An 18,067-nucleotide genomic window follows, 5' to 3' on the forward strand; every position below is an offset into this window, starting at 1 on the left:
GTGTTTGGACTGACATGGAAGTACAACACATCACCACACGCCCAGACAGACCTTCTATTCCCTTTCCTGTCCTTTTTGCCCACTAACCCCTGCTTGTGTGCTGTCAAAAATTGATGTGTGGTTGTTTGTGTGTGTATGTGTGTGAATGTGCAAAGCCTACAGAATACACAGAACTTCACAGATCCAACCCCAGTGGAGACCATTACTGAATCTCTACTAGACACACAGGGAAGACATAGTCTGAGAGAGACACAGAAAAAGAGGCAAAAGTGTAGAGGAGAGGAGGGTGAGGGGTGGGAAGAGAGAATCGGAGAAAAGGGGTGATAGAAAGAGAGGGTTAGTGACAGACTGGCATACAGACACACGCAGATTGAAAGATAAATGAAGAGATATTCTGGCAGCGCTACACAACACTGTGAGAAAAGGAAAGGGAATATCAGGGCAAACGTCAGTTCTCTTCCTCTCTGCGACTTTCTCTCCCTTTCTCCTCTTTTGCTGTCAAAGGATCGACCAAAGATGGCCTCAGCTTTGGTGCAATCTGATGTAACTCGCCAGAAACAGAATCTCAATACTGCATATCAAACATAGTCATACCCTAGTCATCAAACTGAAGAAAGAGGCTTTGTGAAATCTGTCCAAAATGTGTCAGACTTTAAGCTGGACAGTTAGTGTATCTAACGGACTCTAGTCAGTGTCAGCCCTTAATTAAGCCGTGTATCATTTCAGTAAATGAATAATTTAAGAGAAGAGAAGAGAAAAAGGGAAAAGCAAGAGTTAAAGCTGACACCTATAGAAAAAGGAAGGTCAAATGAGAAGGTGGAAGGAGGAAGGATGGATGAAGAGAAAGAACGAGGTGGTTGAAAGAGATATGAAGGAGGAGAGGAGGAAAGTAGAGAACCAGCTTGTGTAGAAGTGCAATGGGTCACAACAGGCGCTCCGATGGGGTGCAGTCAACTGCACTCTTCCTCTGGTCACACAATGCCTCTGAGAGTGTGTGTGTGTGTGTGCGCATGCGTGTGTGTGTATGTGTGTGCACATGCACAATGGCTGCATGAGAACAACAATTCTGGAAGAAGGGCGGTTACATATGGGCTTGGCCTTTGTTTGTGCATCAATGTGTGTTGATGGTAGTGAGAAAAAGAAGGAGCTGCAGAAGGACGGCAAGTGAAAGCGAGTGTAGTCGAAACGGTGCAATCAGCGGAGGAATCAGCGAGCGAGAGACTCCCTGTATGTACGGCAGGTCCCCAGCCATCTGGACATTCTACTCCCCTCCTCCCCCTGCCTTCCTCCCCCCTCCTTTTCCTCTCCTCTCCTCTGCCGACTGGTGTGCTATTCATGGCGGACCCATTTCACCTTTCAGTGTGTTACGCCCGCTTGCCACAATACATGCTAATGAGGTAGAACAAATGACTTTTTTGCTGTGGGTGCATGCATGTGTGCGGGCCTGTGTGCGTGTGAGTGAGTGGGTGGATGCGTTGCTGAATACTTCCAATCTCAGCTGCTCGCTACCAAACCAGTCTTAACTGCCGTAAGAGTTGTTGATGGTTATGCAGAAACCATTTTTTTTTCTCACCTGAAGGCACGAGATAGCAGCAGTTTGCTCTAACATGATCTGATGTCTCTGCACTCAGATGCTTGATTTCTAAGGCACTGGAAACAGTAAACTCCCAGTGTATCCAGTAACCCTTTTTACAAAGAGTCTAGGGAACTATAATTCAAATAATCTTCCCACTGTGCCTCAAGGATCAATAGCAAATAAACCATATGATCACAATAGGGCACTACCCCATTTCATTCCAGCTGGGGCAACCTCAACCAGTCCTTTAAATCCTCACCCATAGCAAACTTCTATTTATCCAGCACTGAGTGACTTGGCTCCGTTCCAATCTGATCTGCTCATCGATGATAAAGTGGATATGTAGCTGTCAGTGGAGACAGAGGAGGGGAGCGTGTGCACATTTCCAGTTCTCTGTAACACATATGACACGAGATGAATGGAGCACTTGATTTGCTGCAATAGTACACGAGACAGCACAACTGACATTGGCAAGAGAAGTGGCGAAAGAGGAAAAAAAAAAAAACAAGCAAGCAAGAAAAAGGAGTTCTACGGTGTTGAAAGATTGAGGTGCACGATAGAAGCCAGAGAGAATAGAGGAAAGCAGAAGGAGACATTTGAGAAGAATAGATGAGAACAAGAAAAGAGGAGAGAAAAATGTGTAGAAATACAGACAGAATGATAAACAGTTTATCAAAATCAACTCCCCCTCAAGTCCATTTTGAGCAGGAGTTGCTATTCTCTTCTCTCTGCATCACTAGGTGGCGCTAATGATACATCTGTACACCTGCCAACTCTCTCCACGTCCTCTCTTCCTCCCTCTCTCTCGCTTTCCAAAGTGAATCACTGTGACAGCCTGGCTTGGCAGTCATAATTAACCGAGTGCACTAGCTAGTGTAGCGCTCCATGCAACACAGCACAGTGAGCCAGGAGTCTCAAAGGGAGAAATTCACAAGGCACAGAGTGGACTGAGGTCACAGTTTGAGTTGTGGCTGGGAGGGTTTGAGGAAATATGTGTTCCTTCAAACCAGGGGACACTCTGTGCAGACACCTGAAGCACTCAGTGTCAAAGATAATGAGGGGTAAGTGTGCAAATTTCAAGTTATTCTTAAGGGTGGGGAGAAGAAAGGGACCTGTCGTGGCCACTCATTTGAGTATCATTGTCTTCACTATGGATAATTATTGCTGCTGGGCTGCTGATACAGTCAGTATTTGGCCATAAAGTACCAAATTATCCTAAAAAATACTGTCGTCCATATTAGTTAGTGTTAAATGTAGAGACTCTAAAAAGTGGTTAAAAAGCCTGAGGGATGATTCCCTGCAGACCTTGATTTTTGAAAAAGAGTTGTATAAAAAGTATTTTGAAAGTGGCATTATCTATTTAATATCATTAAAAAGGTCTGCCATTGCTAGATTTGTATGTAAATGTACCTGCTTCTGAATCTCTCCCCATAATCCTGAGCAAGTCATTTTTGGATCACATTTTCTACATGTAAAACCGCCTTTATCATGCAACAGCTGTGGAACAAATTGTGCCATTAAGTTGTTTTAACACCTAAGGCATCCAATTAAACTACTCAATTCTCCTTATCAAAGTCACAGTTCACCCAAAACAAGGGAAGCAACTTACAGGGATTTAACTGTTTCCACAAAAATAGCCTTAAAATCAGTTTCACAGCAGTTATGATGGACTAATGGAAACAGTGCCACAGTTCCTTTAACTAGTACAGCAACAGGAACCAGGCCATTCCTGGCTCCCCTCCCGGCCCCCGGGGCCCAGGGCCCAGCCCAACTCACCACACAATGGGCCGGCAGAATGAGAGGAACCACCGGCCATCTAGAGATAGCCCTGTTGGTCAGGAACCAGAAAGGGAACCAGAAGGAACCTGGGAGGGGGGAGAGGATGGGAGCCTAGAGGATGGGAACCCAGGGGCGCAAGGGAGAGGAGAAGGGTGGGGATAGTTGGCTGGTCGGGGTCAGGATGTGTGCGAAGGGGACAGTGTTGGGGTGTGTTTGTGTGGAAGACCGTATTGCACTGTTGAGATAAATGTCTTGTTCCCATGCAAAACATGCTATGGGTTGCACACATGCACACACAGCAGCGCGCACACACATGATCAACTCAGTCACTAGTTCTGTCTCTCCGGGTCCAGGATGTTTTTGCCTGTTTTCAAGTAATTAAAGCTGGAACAGCAATTGTGGGATGGAAGGTGGATAGAGGATAGTTGATGGAGCAGGGAAGGGGGGTTGGAGGGTGGCGGTGTGACCAGTGCCCTTGGACCTGACCTCGCTGTCGTGGCTCCTGCCTTGAGTAAGCGCACTGTCCTATCTGCCTTCCTCAGACACTGCCTGGGGCATCAAACAGTGAGTCAAACCAGAGTAGCAGTGGTCTATTTACTGATGGGAGTCAAACCGTGGAGACAAAAAATAAAAAGTGGAAGAAGTGAATTAAGTCAGAGGCAGAAAGCGGTCTGAATGTGGCCCTAGTCCTCCTGACCAGACCTGCTCCCTGCTCTATTTCGGGGGTCTCCAGTGAGACACACATACATACACAAACACACACAGTGCCCACTGTTTCCATGACAACAGGAGCAGCAGATATGCTCTCCCAACTGTCAAAGGACACATGCACGTGCACATATATGCACATGCAAATATACACACGCAGTTCAAAGATAGGCAAGTGCTAATAGTGCTATTTTTTTTAGCACTTCTTAAGCTACTGGTGTGACAGAGAGAGAATAGGAAGCTGAAAAATAAAGAGACAGCAGAAAGAGAAGGGAGAAAAAAGAGAAAGAAAGCAGGATTGGCTTACTAAGATTGCTGAATTTAAAAATATATTTTTACACGGAACATGGACTCCGGATTTTATTGCTGGCAATGGCTGAAGTAGCCAATACCTCTTTCAACGTACCTACCACTAGAGAAAACCTGAACCCAAGTATGGCGTCTCTTTTCTCATCAACCAATGTTCTCCACCTGTCTTTGCCTGAACCAGACTCACCATGTGTCTGACTGGTAAAATAAAACACTGTGTCCTTGCTTCTTCCTCTGGCACAAGGGCACCATTACTGCTGCTCTCAGACACTAGAGAGAGAGAGAGAGAGAGAAAGACAGGGACTGTACAGCCCCTCCTAAACCAAAACCACTCAGCAGTATCAGAATTGATGGTTTTCTGGGGATGGAGGGATGTCAGAGTGTCCATGTGAATATATGTATGCGGTGGAGGCATTACTTGTGTATTATGTAGGGATGAAAAATACTGTCTTTTCTATCGCTGTAATTCCCGGAGAACAACAAGATTCAGTTCTGTATTAGAAGCATATACATTCATACAAATTTAAGGTCTGTTATTCATGAATTTAATTTTCTTTCACTGTCACATTCATATTGCCATCCAGATTCTGAATTTAATTTGCAGGCTGTGAATAAAAACACTGGCACATTTCAAATGAGAAGAAGCAATAAATTCCAAATTGGTACGCCCTAGTGGCACAAACGCAGTAGCTGTTTTGTCTTTACTGGCTTCTTAAAAAAAACAAACAAAAAAAAAACAGCTGTATCCATCTTCATGAAATAAGGCAGCCTCGCGCTGGTTCTTTTAGCTGTGGGCTATGTATGTCACATTTTACAAGCGTTCTTCACATACCCTGAATACAGCATTTTTCCCAACCCCTTAATCCCTAGTTGTACTTTTCTATTACAGTAGAGCAGCTATATATAGTGTATACTCTGGCTCGCATGTAGCTGTGGTTGAGACTTGCTGTGTGAACTCCTTGACATGGACTAGTTAAATATAGTTTGACTGATTTCATATGTTGTTTTTCCCTAAAAGCTGAAATGCTTCCAGCATAGAAGCAGTTTAGCTGCCTGAAAGAGAGACAGAGAATCTCAAAAACACGTTAGAGGTCTGAAAGCTGAAGCTTGTATCCGAGCTCAGCAATTTGGAAACTCATAAATGTTGTTTAACATCTTGTTCGGGGTTATTTCTTTTCCCCCTCCCTTTCTGTTGTCTGCCACTACCCCCATCTCCCTCCCTCTGTGGCTTCTGGCGTCAATCTCCAGCGGTTTAGAGTCACTCACAAATGTGTCCCACTTGCTTTTCCTCTCCGCTTCCCACTTTCTCTATTTGCAGGGTCTTGTTCTCCAACTGGCACAGACAAACAGGCTTACATCAGAGCCACAGACACACAACCTCACTCACCCTGCCTAATAACCTGGCTTTCATTCTAAAACATCAGAATCTCATTTTGGATTGTTCCCACTGGTCTAACTAAGTGCTGGTACCTAATGCCTGAAAGTCAGCACTCGCAACAGATAGAAGCGTTCAGTCCACAAGAATTACAGTATGTCAGATCACTAGACTATCTAATAGAAAACTTATTTCCTGATTATTACGAGGAAATATTTATTCAATTTGGCAAAGCCTGCACCTTATTTCCTCACATGATGGATGTCTTATTTTGGTACAAATCTTCATCTCTTTCCTTTCTTGTCTCCCTATTTCACCTTGCTACACCGCTCTCCTTGACACCGCTCACCTTTCTCTCTCCCCAATCTCTACTTTTGTCAACCCTTCCCCTTTTGTAATCATAATCTAATCCTTTGCAATCAATTCCCCATGAAGATACCACATCCGCCCCCATCACACACACACACACACACACACACACACACACACACACACACACACACACACACACACACACACACACACACACACACACACACACACACACACACACACACACACACACACAATCACACAATCAACGCAGAGAGTAAACAGAGGTCTGCAAGACACAAAAGCAGCCATCACCAGGCTCAATCCTCATCTCAACACACTATTACCTGCAAAGAGATTTTTGGTAAAATTGTGGTTGTATCAGTACTTATATAAACACAGAGACCGTGCTAATTCACTTGCACTAAAACTACTTTTTGGATGTATCATGTAAAAACAGACAACAAGGAAATGTGTGTTAGGGTGTTGCACTGAATTATTAAAACCAACTTAGTACATTTAGCTACAAGAGTAATCCCTTTTATATGGTAATGGTATACAAACATGGGCTCAGTCTAAACACACCAGTGTGCTTGAACCAGTGTATTTGTGCTTCCTCCATCCCTTGATCAGCTGGTGACTTGGTCTTGTTATTACCCTACCAGGCAGAAGCCCGGGGCAGTGCACGACTAATGCATTAGTGTCTTTGGCAGTAAGGGGCATCTGTCATGTGTGGGTACATGTATTTGTGTGATTGTGTCTTGTAGCCTTGGGCTACATGGCAAAACCAAAGACTCTTGTTTCATCCAAATACAGAGACTGTGCGTGTGGTATGGTACACGTTGTGGTCTTAAAATGTATTTGACGCTGCATTTTAGGGTTAATTTTCTTTTCATAAAATTCTATGAGACTGTGTTGTGTTACAGGAAAACACTGATTTAATGGAACATAACTGGCGTTAACAATGAGCTCAGCATGCTTTTGTTAGGCAGTTAAATGACAAAAAGTATGACAAGGGTACGTGGTGGAGTAAGAGTGGTATGTATGTTGTACTCGTGCACACAAGAAACAGAGGTAGAGATTTTGTGAATTTGTGTGTACGTGCGTGTCCGTTTGTGTAATATGTCATGCCATATAATCCTCAAATGCTGCTCACCCTATCAAATACGCACCACTGACATACACCACCTTACATGGCACACTCAAAGCACACTTTGCATTCCTTCATTTTAGATTGACAACCCTGCCATATGGTGCTGAGCTGCATATCTTTGTTTGAATATTCAACTTCTTACTGTCTGTGAGCATGTGGGAGACCGATATGATGAGTGCACACCTGTGTGTCTGTTTGGGGATGTGTGTGCATGTATTTGATGTGTAGTTCAGGCCTGTGTGTGACATGGTTAAATTTGCAAACATAAACTCGCAGCTGCGCCACAATATGCGATCCCTGCGCAGCTGTGAATTATACGTGGACAATTTAATACTGCCAAAGAGGAAATAGCAAATTAAGATCTTGGTTTTGCTGTACTGCTAAAGTGTGCAGAAAGTGTTTGGCTGCATTTATTCCCTAACAAACGTGTCTTCTTCCTACAAGTGAAATGATGTGATGCGTCTCTGATGCTATCACCCTGAGTAGCAGCTTTATGCTCTTCACTCCTAAATGGGCAGTCGAGGTGCAGAGAGAGACCCAAGGGTCCCACTTGAATGCTAAGGGGAAGGGGCTTTTCTCTCACTAAAGCATCCTCAAACTAACATTGAGGCAGTAATTTGTCCTCTCACAGGGGAGGCATAAAAACCAGAACCCCAAATTCTTTGCAGTTATGGAAAAAATGAAGACACACAAAAGCCAAAATACTTTATCTCCCCCTCTAACTGAAAGTTATTACATTTTCTGAATGGTATGACTTTCTAATGGTTAGCATATGTGAATATGTGTGCGCAGAGAGAGAGCAGTAGTTGAGGCTAAGTTAATAGCACAAGCAGAGGGGGAACTGTGAACCCTTGGCTTATAAAGGATACTTGTTTCCCTGCCGCACCGAAAACCAGATGTTGATAAAGAGACATAGGGGGAGGAGAGAAGACAGATGGGCAAGAAATTACCGTCACTTGGGCCAAACATCTTGAAACATCTGCAAAAAAATTTCGGACCTTACAAGGGGAGATGGATTTATGCTCTCTCCTGGATTTTTATTGCTCCGTGAGAGCCCTTCTCCCTCCTCTGCTCCGCGCCTACTCTCAGTGTAACCAGGACTAAAGAGTTTTGCCGCAATCTGGAGCTGTTTAAATCCTGGAAAAAGCTTGGATTCTTCCACAAATGGCTTTATCGTGTAGAAAAGACAAACACGTCCGTATTCTGTAGGAGCCATAAAACTTCAGTCTGCACAAGTTCCCTAACTTGATATGAAACACTATAAATGTCAAGGTACATTGCAATACAGACACCAGTGTGTGTAGACATCATGCACATGTGGGGCCAAAAACATTATACATATCATATTTCTAAAAGTGGAGTTTGGTTACCATGGAGACAAATCATCTATGCTACAATGAAACGCGCAGCTGAGGATGACATGTCCATATGGCGAGAGTATGACAGAGGGAAAGAACAGATGCTTTGATGAAAGGGCTGTCAATCGCAAATCCATAAGAGCAGCTGGGGTCATGAATGTATATCAGATGACACTATAGATAGATAGATAGATAGATAGATAGATAGATAGATAGCTAGATAGCTAGGTAGTGTGTAAATTTAGAATGTAAACTTACTTTCTCTCTGTCATTTTTTATTTACTGCACTCTGTCTCTCCCAGTTCTAAGGTTTTCTATCTGTAAGACACACACAAGCCCACACACATATACACATCCAAGGAGAGGCCGCTCTTGAGATCTCCATCTATTCATCGATACACAGCAACAGCCTCACACCTAATCCCCCTGCCCAAACGGAATTGCAACAGCTTTCTACTTAACCACCATTTTCAGCCAGAAAACCAGGAGGTTTTTTTTTATCCCAAAAACCCAAAACCCAGTGAGTGTGATTATTCTGAGCTTAATCTTCTATTTTTTGGAGGTGGAAATGCCATCAAATATAATTTTTGTTGAGATAAAATAGACTGTAATTTTGTTCCCGGCGAAGATTATATCGACTGTGAGCATACAAACACTTAGCGGGGTGGCTAGCAACAATTCAGGCTATTGAGGATTGGATGGGGATGAGGGGGGACACGAAGAGAGGGAAATACTGCAGACAGGATGCACTAGAAGTTTAACAAAATGGGGCTTTTACTTGGCCCCATTTGGTGAAAATGGACTAACTCCTTCCATTTCTTTTTGTAACCCCCACTATCTCCTCTGCCACCCTCCCTCTTTCTCTTTGAACCAATTTCTAAAATGGCCATTCCGTGAAATAACTGACACTCTGCGCTTATCATTTGAGGCACCTGCTGTTGGTTTGACAACAGGACAATCGGACGGAGCAAGTGACCGCCGTTCCATTGTCCTATCTCCCTGTTTGTCTGTGACACTAACTGACAACAGCTGGAAGCCCCCTCTTCCTACAATACCCATCATGGAAGTCAAATTCAACCACAAAAGAAGAGGGCCTCATTATTTGGCTGCAGTGGTGTAATTTTAACCAGCATAGAGAGGAAACAATGATTTGGCAGTGTCTGTTGATGTTTGATAAAAGGCTTGGAGCAACTAGAAGTCCTACAACAACAGTGGGCATGTCTACTCTGCAGTCGTCAACTATATTTTATCGTGAATATTAGAGAAACACATCTTAAACGCAGATGTGTTGACTGCACTTACTCACGCATACACACATGGGTGTAGACATTCCCAATACGTGAACGCACGCATGCGTCTATCTCCTAACACACACATACACACATAATTGAACACACAGACTCCTACATCCCCATCTCTCCTTCTCTCTCTAGCTGTAATTGACTGAACACGTCAATACTCGGAGGGAAAAAAACAGAAGGTCCACTGTCTGCATCTATTGATCTGTGCTCCTCTCTTTCTCGCTCTCCCTGTCTGCTGATCTTAATTACACTTCTTTTTACCAGGCTAGCTGAGGCTCCACTCCACCGGCTGCCCTTTTCATAAAGTGTATCGTCCAAATCCATACAACAAAATTAATGTGAGAGAACGGAGCTGTAAATCAAATATCAAGGGTATCCAAGCTGATAAGCCGGGATGGTGATCGTAAATTATGTCTTTAAAAAAAAACAGAAAGAGGAGGGCAGGAAGAGAATTATTTTCACATGCTCGTACAGGTCCGTGTTAACAATGTAGGATTTTTATGCAGTAAGCAACCTTGGTTTAGGTGATTAAAGCTGCTAAAGCGTGACGGGAATGACTTGAGGTTTTCCCCCACCCTCATTCTCCCTCTTTCTCATCTACTTCCTCTTTCTTTGTGTCTCTCTTTGTCAATTTGTCTGATTTTCTGCCTGCCTGTTTGTTTGTTTTAAGAGCTGTCTGTCTGTGCCCACCCCTCCACCTCTCTCACTCTGTCTCTCTCTCACAGACACACACACACACACACACACACACACGCACAAGGACAAAAACGACTTTTATGGCCAGGTTTTATGGACTTGTAGCAAAGCAAGCTGGTCCATTCTTTAACAATCGTCCTCTCGTGAACTAGGGAGAAAAAAGGCTCCTAATCGCACAGTTTCACAGCTCATACCCCCCATCAATCAAACCTGTCTGTGTGTCCTCAGCATTTGTGCGCGCGTGTGTGTGTGTGCTCCCACTCTCCATCATCCCAAACCTCTGCAGAATCTCAAAACAAAAGCTATTAGAGATGACAGCGCAGTAATCTCTTTCAACATTCGCCCACACACTTTTCCGTTTCATACCAACCTTCACAAAAGACATGTAAACATACACATAAACATATACAACCAAACAGGCACACAAACACACCTCCTCTACCACCCCTGAATTCCTTTCCCTTCCACTGTCTAGTCTTTAAATGTAAATTGTGTGACAGGTGAATTCCGAGGAGGTGAGCGATAACGCCTAACATCTTCACTCGGCCACATTATCACTGGTCCACATCACTAAGAAGTTCCTATTCAATATTGTTACCTTTGGTGGAGTGCAGGGAGAAACACACTTTTGTGTGTTTTAGTTTTTGTATTCTTTAGACGTACTGTATAGACACCTGCATGTGCACTTACACTCACACACAAACACACAGTCAGAGAATCACATCCAGTGGTTTATCTCTTGGAATAAGAAAAGGAGCTTGTCAGGATGGCACATTGTATGTATCTGTGTGTGTGTGTGTGTGTGTGTGTGTGTGTGTGTGTGTGTGTGTGTGTGTGTGTGTGTGTGTGTGTGTGTGTGTGTTTGTGTGTGTGTGAGTGTGTGTGTGTTTGTGTGTGTGTGCGTGTGTGTGTGTGTGTGCGCACGTGTGTGCGTGAGGGGAAGGCAATGTGCATTAGGGCGATTACAATATCAGCCGACTCCAGATGGAGGCAGGAAAATAAACAGTGGGAGAGAGAGAGAGAAAGAGAGATCGAGGGGACAGACATCATGAGAAGGAGCCTAAAAGAGAGATTCTGTATGTATGCGTGCGTGTGTGTGCGTGTGTGTGTGTGTGTGTGTGTGTGTGTGTGTGTGACAGTCTGCCTGTGTGCGATACAGTTAGAGAAAGTGAAGTTAATTAGCGACTCAATCCCAGTCTATATACAGAGGACCGAGAGGGCAGTGTATGTGAGAGAGTGTGTGTGTTTATGTTGCCCTGCACATGTCTATCAGTGTGTTTTTTAGCCCGAGAAACCTGAACGGTGGTAGATACTCGTGGCCATCTACCCGAACAACTGAAAAACTACATTTCCCAGCTTTGATGATGCTGCTTGTACAGCTGTCTCTGTGTTACTGAGGATGAGGGAAGAAGAAAAAGTTGGATTCGGTCACATTCAGGAAGTGAATTACTATCAATATGATTCCCCGTTTGGTTCCTAAATGGCTTTAAGTGTAAAACCTGTGAAGAATTTACTGCGTCCATGAAACATGATGAATTGTCAGACTCTGCCCTATTGGCCTCTTCTTCAGTTGCCCTATAAGTCTAATGTTATCTGGCGTAAAAACACGAACAAGGCTAATAAATTCAGTTTGTAGTGCTCACTGTTGACTTTGACATTAAATAAGCCCCTGTAAAGGCCAACTCACAACTAGAATAAAGCCCTCTTGCTTTTGTGAGCACAGGAGAGGGTGCACTAACGCACATTTATAACACACTTGCAACACAAATGCATAGACAGAGACACACACACATACCTGCAAGTCCTTTTATACCACTGCAGCTCTTTCATGGGTGATGAAATTCAATAAGCAGTGAAGAGAACTGCCCTCTCACTGATAACCATCAATGGGCCTATCGATCTACAAGGGCATGTGTGTGTATGTTAGTGCGCGCACACACCCTCCGAATCTATCTATAATTCACTCTGGGACTTGGTGACAGACGGCTCTGAATAATCAGTACAGATCTATACATCTTGAAGGAGTGCATGGAACAGTGGTTTTAGTATCCAACGCTACAGCAGACATTTGCCCTCTGACTGAAACGTCTTCAAATGAAACCTGTACCTATTTCAAAACATCCTGCCATCTCTATCTTTATATACATATTCTGCTGTGTTTTGAATGATTCATATTTTGAGTTTTACAAAGGAGACAGCAACAAACCCTCCAGACTGGACTCAACTCCAGGACATTGTATTTATCTAACATTCCATTAGCTGACTGACGCACCAAGAAAGCTCACTTATTCCAAGTATTAAATTGTAAAACAAATTAGCAACCAAAACTGTCCAACTCTTGAGAACCTACAGCATTTATACCATATAGCATAGCCAGTTAGGGATGGAACTCATCATTTTCATTCTCGAATAATCTGCTGATTATTTGAGAATGAATAATTGAAAAATGCCATATAAAATTTCTCCAAGCCCACGGTGATGTCTACAATTTGCCTCCTTTGTCCGACAATCAGTCCAAAACCTAAAGCTATTCAGTTTTCTCCCATATATGTAACAGTAGAGGCTGGAACTGGAGAATGTTTGGCCTTTTTGCTTGAAAATGACCGAAACTATTTATCATGAAAACATTTGGCGATTCATTTTCCGTAAATCGATTAACTGACTAATGGTTGCAGCTATATAGCCAATCATAAATGAAGTAGCTCGTGAGGATTGTGAAGATTCTGCAAGCCAAGATCTAAAATGACAAGAACAACATGCCGAACAAAACATGTATCCAGCTAAACATTTCAAGTACTCCCAAACTAGCTCAGTTAAAACAAAATGAGGATATGGAGACACAACACGTTTGAATAAACAGGCCTCCGGTGGGAGAATGGCTCATATACATACTGTATGTAGCTATGAGAAAGTAAAACCTTCCAGTTGATACAGAAATACTCAAGGGGCTTCGCGGTGTAGCTGGCATATTAACTCTGTTGAGTCATCATCACTTATTCACCATATAGCAAACCTGGACTGAATCCAAACTTCTGTGTGTCATACTTAAAAGAAGTGCTTTGTAATTATATCACAGCACTGGAGCCTCAGTGTGACTCTACATTAAAGGGAAAATCAGCTCTTTTCGCCTCTAAAATAATAGTAATTTATTGTTTGGGGTCGTGATCTAAATGCAGTGTTTGGATGCATGTACACCACTAGAAAGCTATAAGATGCTGTTGGTGTAAAAAGGAAGAGGAAAAAATGCAGATAATCAAAGCAAAGTTACTGTGTGTGTGTGTGTGTGTGTGTGTGTGTGTGTGTGTGCCATCCACACACCACAGCCTATGTGTGTGCTGACTACACACATGGAGTGTTTTTCAACCTGCCAACGAGGGATATGTAGTGTTTCTGGTTGTTTCTGTGCCTGTGTGTGTGTGTGTGTGTGTGTGTGTGTGTGTGTGTATGTATGTGTGAAAGCGAGAATAAAATGGCTGCCATCATTTTTTTGCAAGGCCACGTCCGTGTCTGCGAGAAGCGGTCTGATGCATTTGACCCTATAGCCTGAGAGCTGGAGGGGGGGGGGGGGGGCAGGAGGGGGAACAGGTGTGAGGCAGGCTGGTGGCTGGGCAGATGGCCCCTGGAAGTGCTAGCTGATGCTGTAGAGCCTGAACCACAGTTAGCAACTAATGTTAATACAAGCCTGTTTATACAGTGTGCACAGACGTACACATGGATGCAGCTACACATGCGCGCAGGCACACACACACACACACACACACACACACACACTGCTAACCTGCAAACAGCACTTTTCATTTACTCTTCCCTCATCACCAGCTTTGTTTACCTTTCATTTACTCCTTGTCTCTCTCTGTCTGTCTCTCTCTCTTTATCTCTGTAAACACTCACACTCCAGGTAATGGTCTTTTCAGTCAAGTCACTACTTTAATGGAAGTCCCAGTGGTTAAAGAATGGAAAAAAAACAAGAGATGACAGAGTAAATGATGGCCAGGGTAAATAATTTTAACAGTCTATCCACTGCAGTAAATAATAATAAATAATGACAATTAAAACTTATAATAAAAAAGCTTAATGATACTGAATCTCAAAATAGATAGAATACATATGCATCATGACAGCCCAATAAAAATGCTAGTTTCTTGGATTCACAGGAGACAAGATTTTCTAATTTTAACATACTTACATACTTTGTTTTCTTGTTAATAAACACAACTTGTATCAATGCAAAATGCGCATAAACACCTCTATTCCTTCCCATCTACATAAAACTCAGCAAAGACTCCATCAGCAGTTGGTCAAGCTTTTGAGAGGAGTTAACAATCACCCTCTTGGAGGCCTACAAAGCTTTGCATGGGACTATTCGGCATGCGTAAGAAATGTCCAAAGCCCCGTCGGTTTCCAGGAGATATTCTCCTCTAATCCGAGCCGTGAGAACAGCCGGGCATCGGCAGCAGGTTGTGTCCCAGCAGCCTCCCTCCCTAACCCGCATGCCTGCTCTTTTCCCAGTCGGGGGAAAAGATTCCCACTGGAGTAAAATATAGCCCAAACCCTTTAATTTCAACCCTTTGCCAGTCCATTAAAAAAAAATGAATCCGTTTTCTGCTTCCCTTTTTTTTCTTTCCTTTTTTTTTGTCGCGCTTTTTGTATGTGATGATGACAAAGTCGTCGCGGGTGGAGATGGAAACTTCACATGGATTCGAGAAGATGCGGTTGACAGTTGTAACAGAGCTCCGGAGTATGTTTTCAAATGCAAACTCTGAAATGCAAAGTCTCTCTAAATGCTTTCCAGGACGCCCGGGCAGAGGTGACAGCAGAGGAGAGGAGAGGAGGAGGCTTTCCGGAAAACACAGAGGGATGACAAAGTCGCTGCATCAGAAAATCTTTCCACCAAAACTGCGAACATCAACAACCACAATTTCTTGGAAAAGAACGAGTAATGACAAAATGTTTACTCGTTTCTTTTAGAAACGATTGGTCACCAGGTTTAGGATTATTCTGTTTGTTCAGCGAGAAGGGACTAGTAAAGTAGTGAATTGGCCTTGTGTTATTTTAATTTGGGATGAGGGGACCTGCATACTGGCAGCTCTCCGTTGCACAGCGTTGTCCATCCCGTGCTGAGGAGTGGCGATGCACGCCTCGTTATAAAACTCATAAGCGGAGTCTGAGCGCCCGTGCTCCCCGGGGGTTGTCAGCCGTGGAGTGAAGGCTATACCTCGCTTTTGGAGAGCCTTCTCGACACATCGAAAGGCTGCCACCGAACTTGATCCGCCAACTTGATGTCGCCTGTTGCCCGAGAGAGCAACCCTCTGTCCTGGGTTCGAGCCCATGGACGGGTGTCTGCTTTTTATGGAGACACGGGGCAGCTGCGAGTTGGCGCCCCTGTTTCAACAAACCGAATCCGTCATTTATGGAAAACTAATTGTTCTCTTGATATCACAAAAATGAACCGATTACTGGCTGTTCTTCGAAAGTGTCCCCAGACACACCAAAGGGTTAAATGGTCAAGTAGAATATTGAAATCTTCTTAGGCTGGTTTTGAGCAAAGTTACGATATTCAATTAATTTACAACTAAAAAGATTCTTAAATGGCCGTAAATTAGGCTGATTTAAAAAGAAAAAAAATCTATTCTCACTACTCATTTCCCATTGGAATGAAATGTGTTTGTGACCATAACATAGTGTTACAGATACAGATACGCACCGTTCGCTCCTGCGATCGATGTGTCACCTCGGACGGTAAAAATAAAATAAAATTATTGCTGTAAATAATTCGAGAAATAACGTAGTAGCTGGCTCGAAGTGTTGCCATATATCAATCTAAAGCCGGAATTCCGAAGCACAGTACATTATACTTACTTTACAATAAAATGTATTAACAACGCACAAATCGAAAATGTCAAATTTTCTAATGGGTCAACAGCTATTTCACCTTTTTTTTGTTGTTGTTGTTAATTTGGCTCACATATGTCTCTATGACCGCACACAACACTACAGCCAAGGCGTAACTGGGAAAATAGTACAACCAGTATAGCAAGGTAGAGCTCAACTTACACTGAAAAGAGGCAGAAATTCCCACCATGCGGTACGTTGATGTGAGAGGGCTAAATAATTTCCAGTCCTTTTGACTCCGCGCAAGGTCCCCTCGGTGATCCACTCGTGTCAGGGAAGACGAACGCTACAGAGTCCGGCCAGCTCCGAGGGGGCTCTGGCAGTTTACTTCCAGCGGCTCCGAAATGCGGTTCAAACTCCGACAAAAGAGGACGGGCAGCTCGCGGCTTGCCGTAAACGACCAGTCACTGGGGATACGCGGGATGGGACAAGCCGGGAGTCTTGTAAGAGCACAGAGGCAGAGGAGGAGGAGAGATGAGAAAGAGATGGAGAAGAAGGATGCAGTAGTGCGCAGGGCACCCGTCTGATATTTCTTTGACTCGTCTTCGCACTTTCCTCCAGAATCCTTTAAACTTCCAGTCGCTCTTAGATTGTATGAATCGTTTTTTTGTTTTTCTTTAAATATGAGGGGGGAAAAAAATTTCATGCACACACCCTCGGTCTCGGGGCTCCCTGTGTTCTGCTTCTCCGTTGGCGTGGGGAAGAGGAGTAGCGGCGCTCTGCCTCCAGTCGGCGGTGCGCAGCAGAGCCAGGTGGCGGTGGGCGGGACCGAAGCGCTGCTGAGGAGGAGGAAGAGGAGGCGACTGATCAGCAGCCAGCATCTGTGTGTCTTAAAACAGGTTGGCAAAAGCAGGGTCGGGTCAAGTCGAAGTGTTTTCGTCTGTGCCAGGGGCTCCCGAAGCTTTTTCACGTCAAGGGCTCCCAGGGAGATAACCCCCTTAGGTTAGTTACCCAAGGGCACAGGAAAACGTGTGTATTCACATATTGTGTTGGTCGAGAATTAAAGGATAGGTCCAGAGTTTTTGAAGTCTTTCTTGAAACAGCACTTAACATGCTCATATATAGCTTACATGAGAAGCATCAGAGGTCGCTGCAATTGTTTCTCCTGTGCATGTGATGATAAAATTTCTCCCTAATGCAACTCCAGTGTAGGTGATGGGGGACAAAATCTACAGTCCCAGTCCCCTTGCGGTCCAAAAATGAAAGCGCAGACTTTAAAGTCTAATTCTTAGACAAAACGAGTGGGTATCCTTCGGGTGTTACAACAATCCTCCAACCTGAACGACCATATAGATCGTTTGTCCCGACCCTCTCGGTGTGTGTCCTGCAATAGTCGCACCTCTAAGGTGGAGGCATACTGGACATTTTTTGTCCTGGGTGCAGTAATAAACGCCGGTTAAGCTTAAAGAAAAGTCACGGTTTGGTTAGATTTAGGCACAAAAAGTACTTGGTTAAGTTTAGGGGGAAAAAAATGGTTTGGGTTAAAATAGCTACTCCCTTAAGGTTACAGGACGTTTGTCGTCATGGTTACAATAATAGATGCGCAATTAAGGTTGTGGAATGCCTCTGGATAAAAGAAACAATGATAACTATTGGTTTCAAACGGGA

The 18,067-nt window shown here is 43.8% G+C and overlaps 1 protein-coding gene across 4 annotated transcripts in view; it reads right to left on the reverse strand.

Annotated features, from left to right (window-relative positions):
- runx1t1 (RUNX1 partner transcriptional co-repressor 1) overlaps positions 1-17,292 on the reverse strand; it is a 58,208-nt gene extending 40,916 nt beyond the window's left edge. For all 4 annotated transcript variants that reach the window (XM_040122531.1, XM_040122529.1, XM_040122530.1 and 1 more), the window contains exon 1: positions 16,622-17,292. In XM_040122531.1, coding sequence (XP_039978465.1) covers positions 16,622-16,649 — 28 coding nt within the window. In that variant the 5' untranslated portion in view covers positions 16,650-17,292. The remainder of the gene's footprint in view (positions 1-16,621) is intronic.
- Positions 17,293-18,067: the final 775 nt, after the last annotated feature.

This window comes from Xiphias gladius, chromosome 24 (genome assembly GCF_016859285.1).
Source record: "Xiphias gladius isolate SHS-SW01 ecotype Sanya breed wild chromosome 24, ASM1685928v1, whole genome shotgun sequence".
NCBI classification, from domain to species: Eukaryota; Metazoa; Chordata; class Actinopteri; order Istiophoriformes; family Xiphiidae; genus Xiphias; species Xiphias gladius.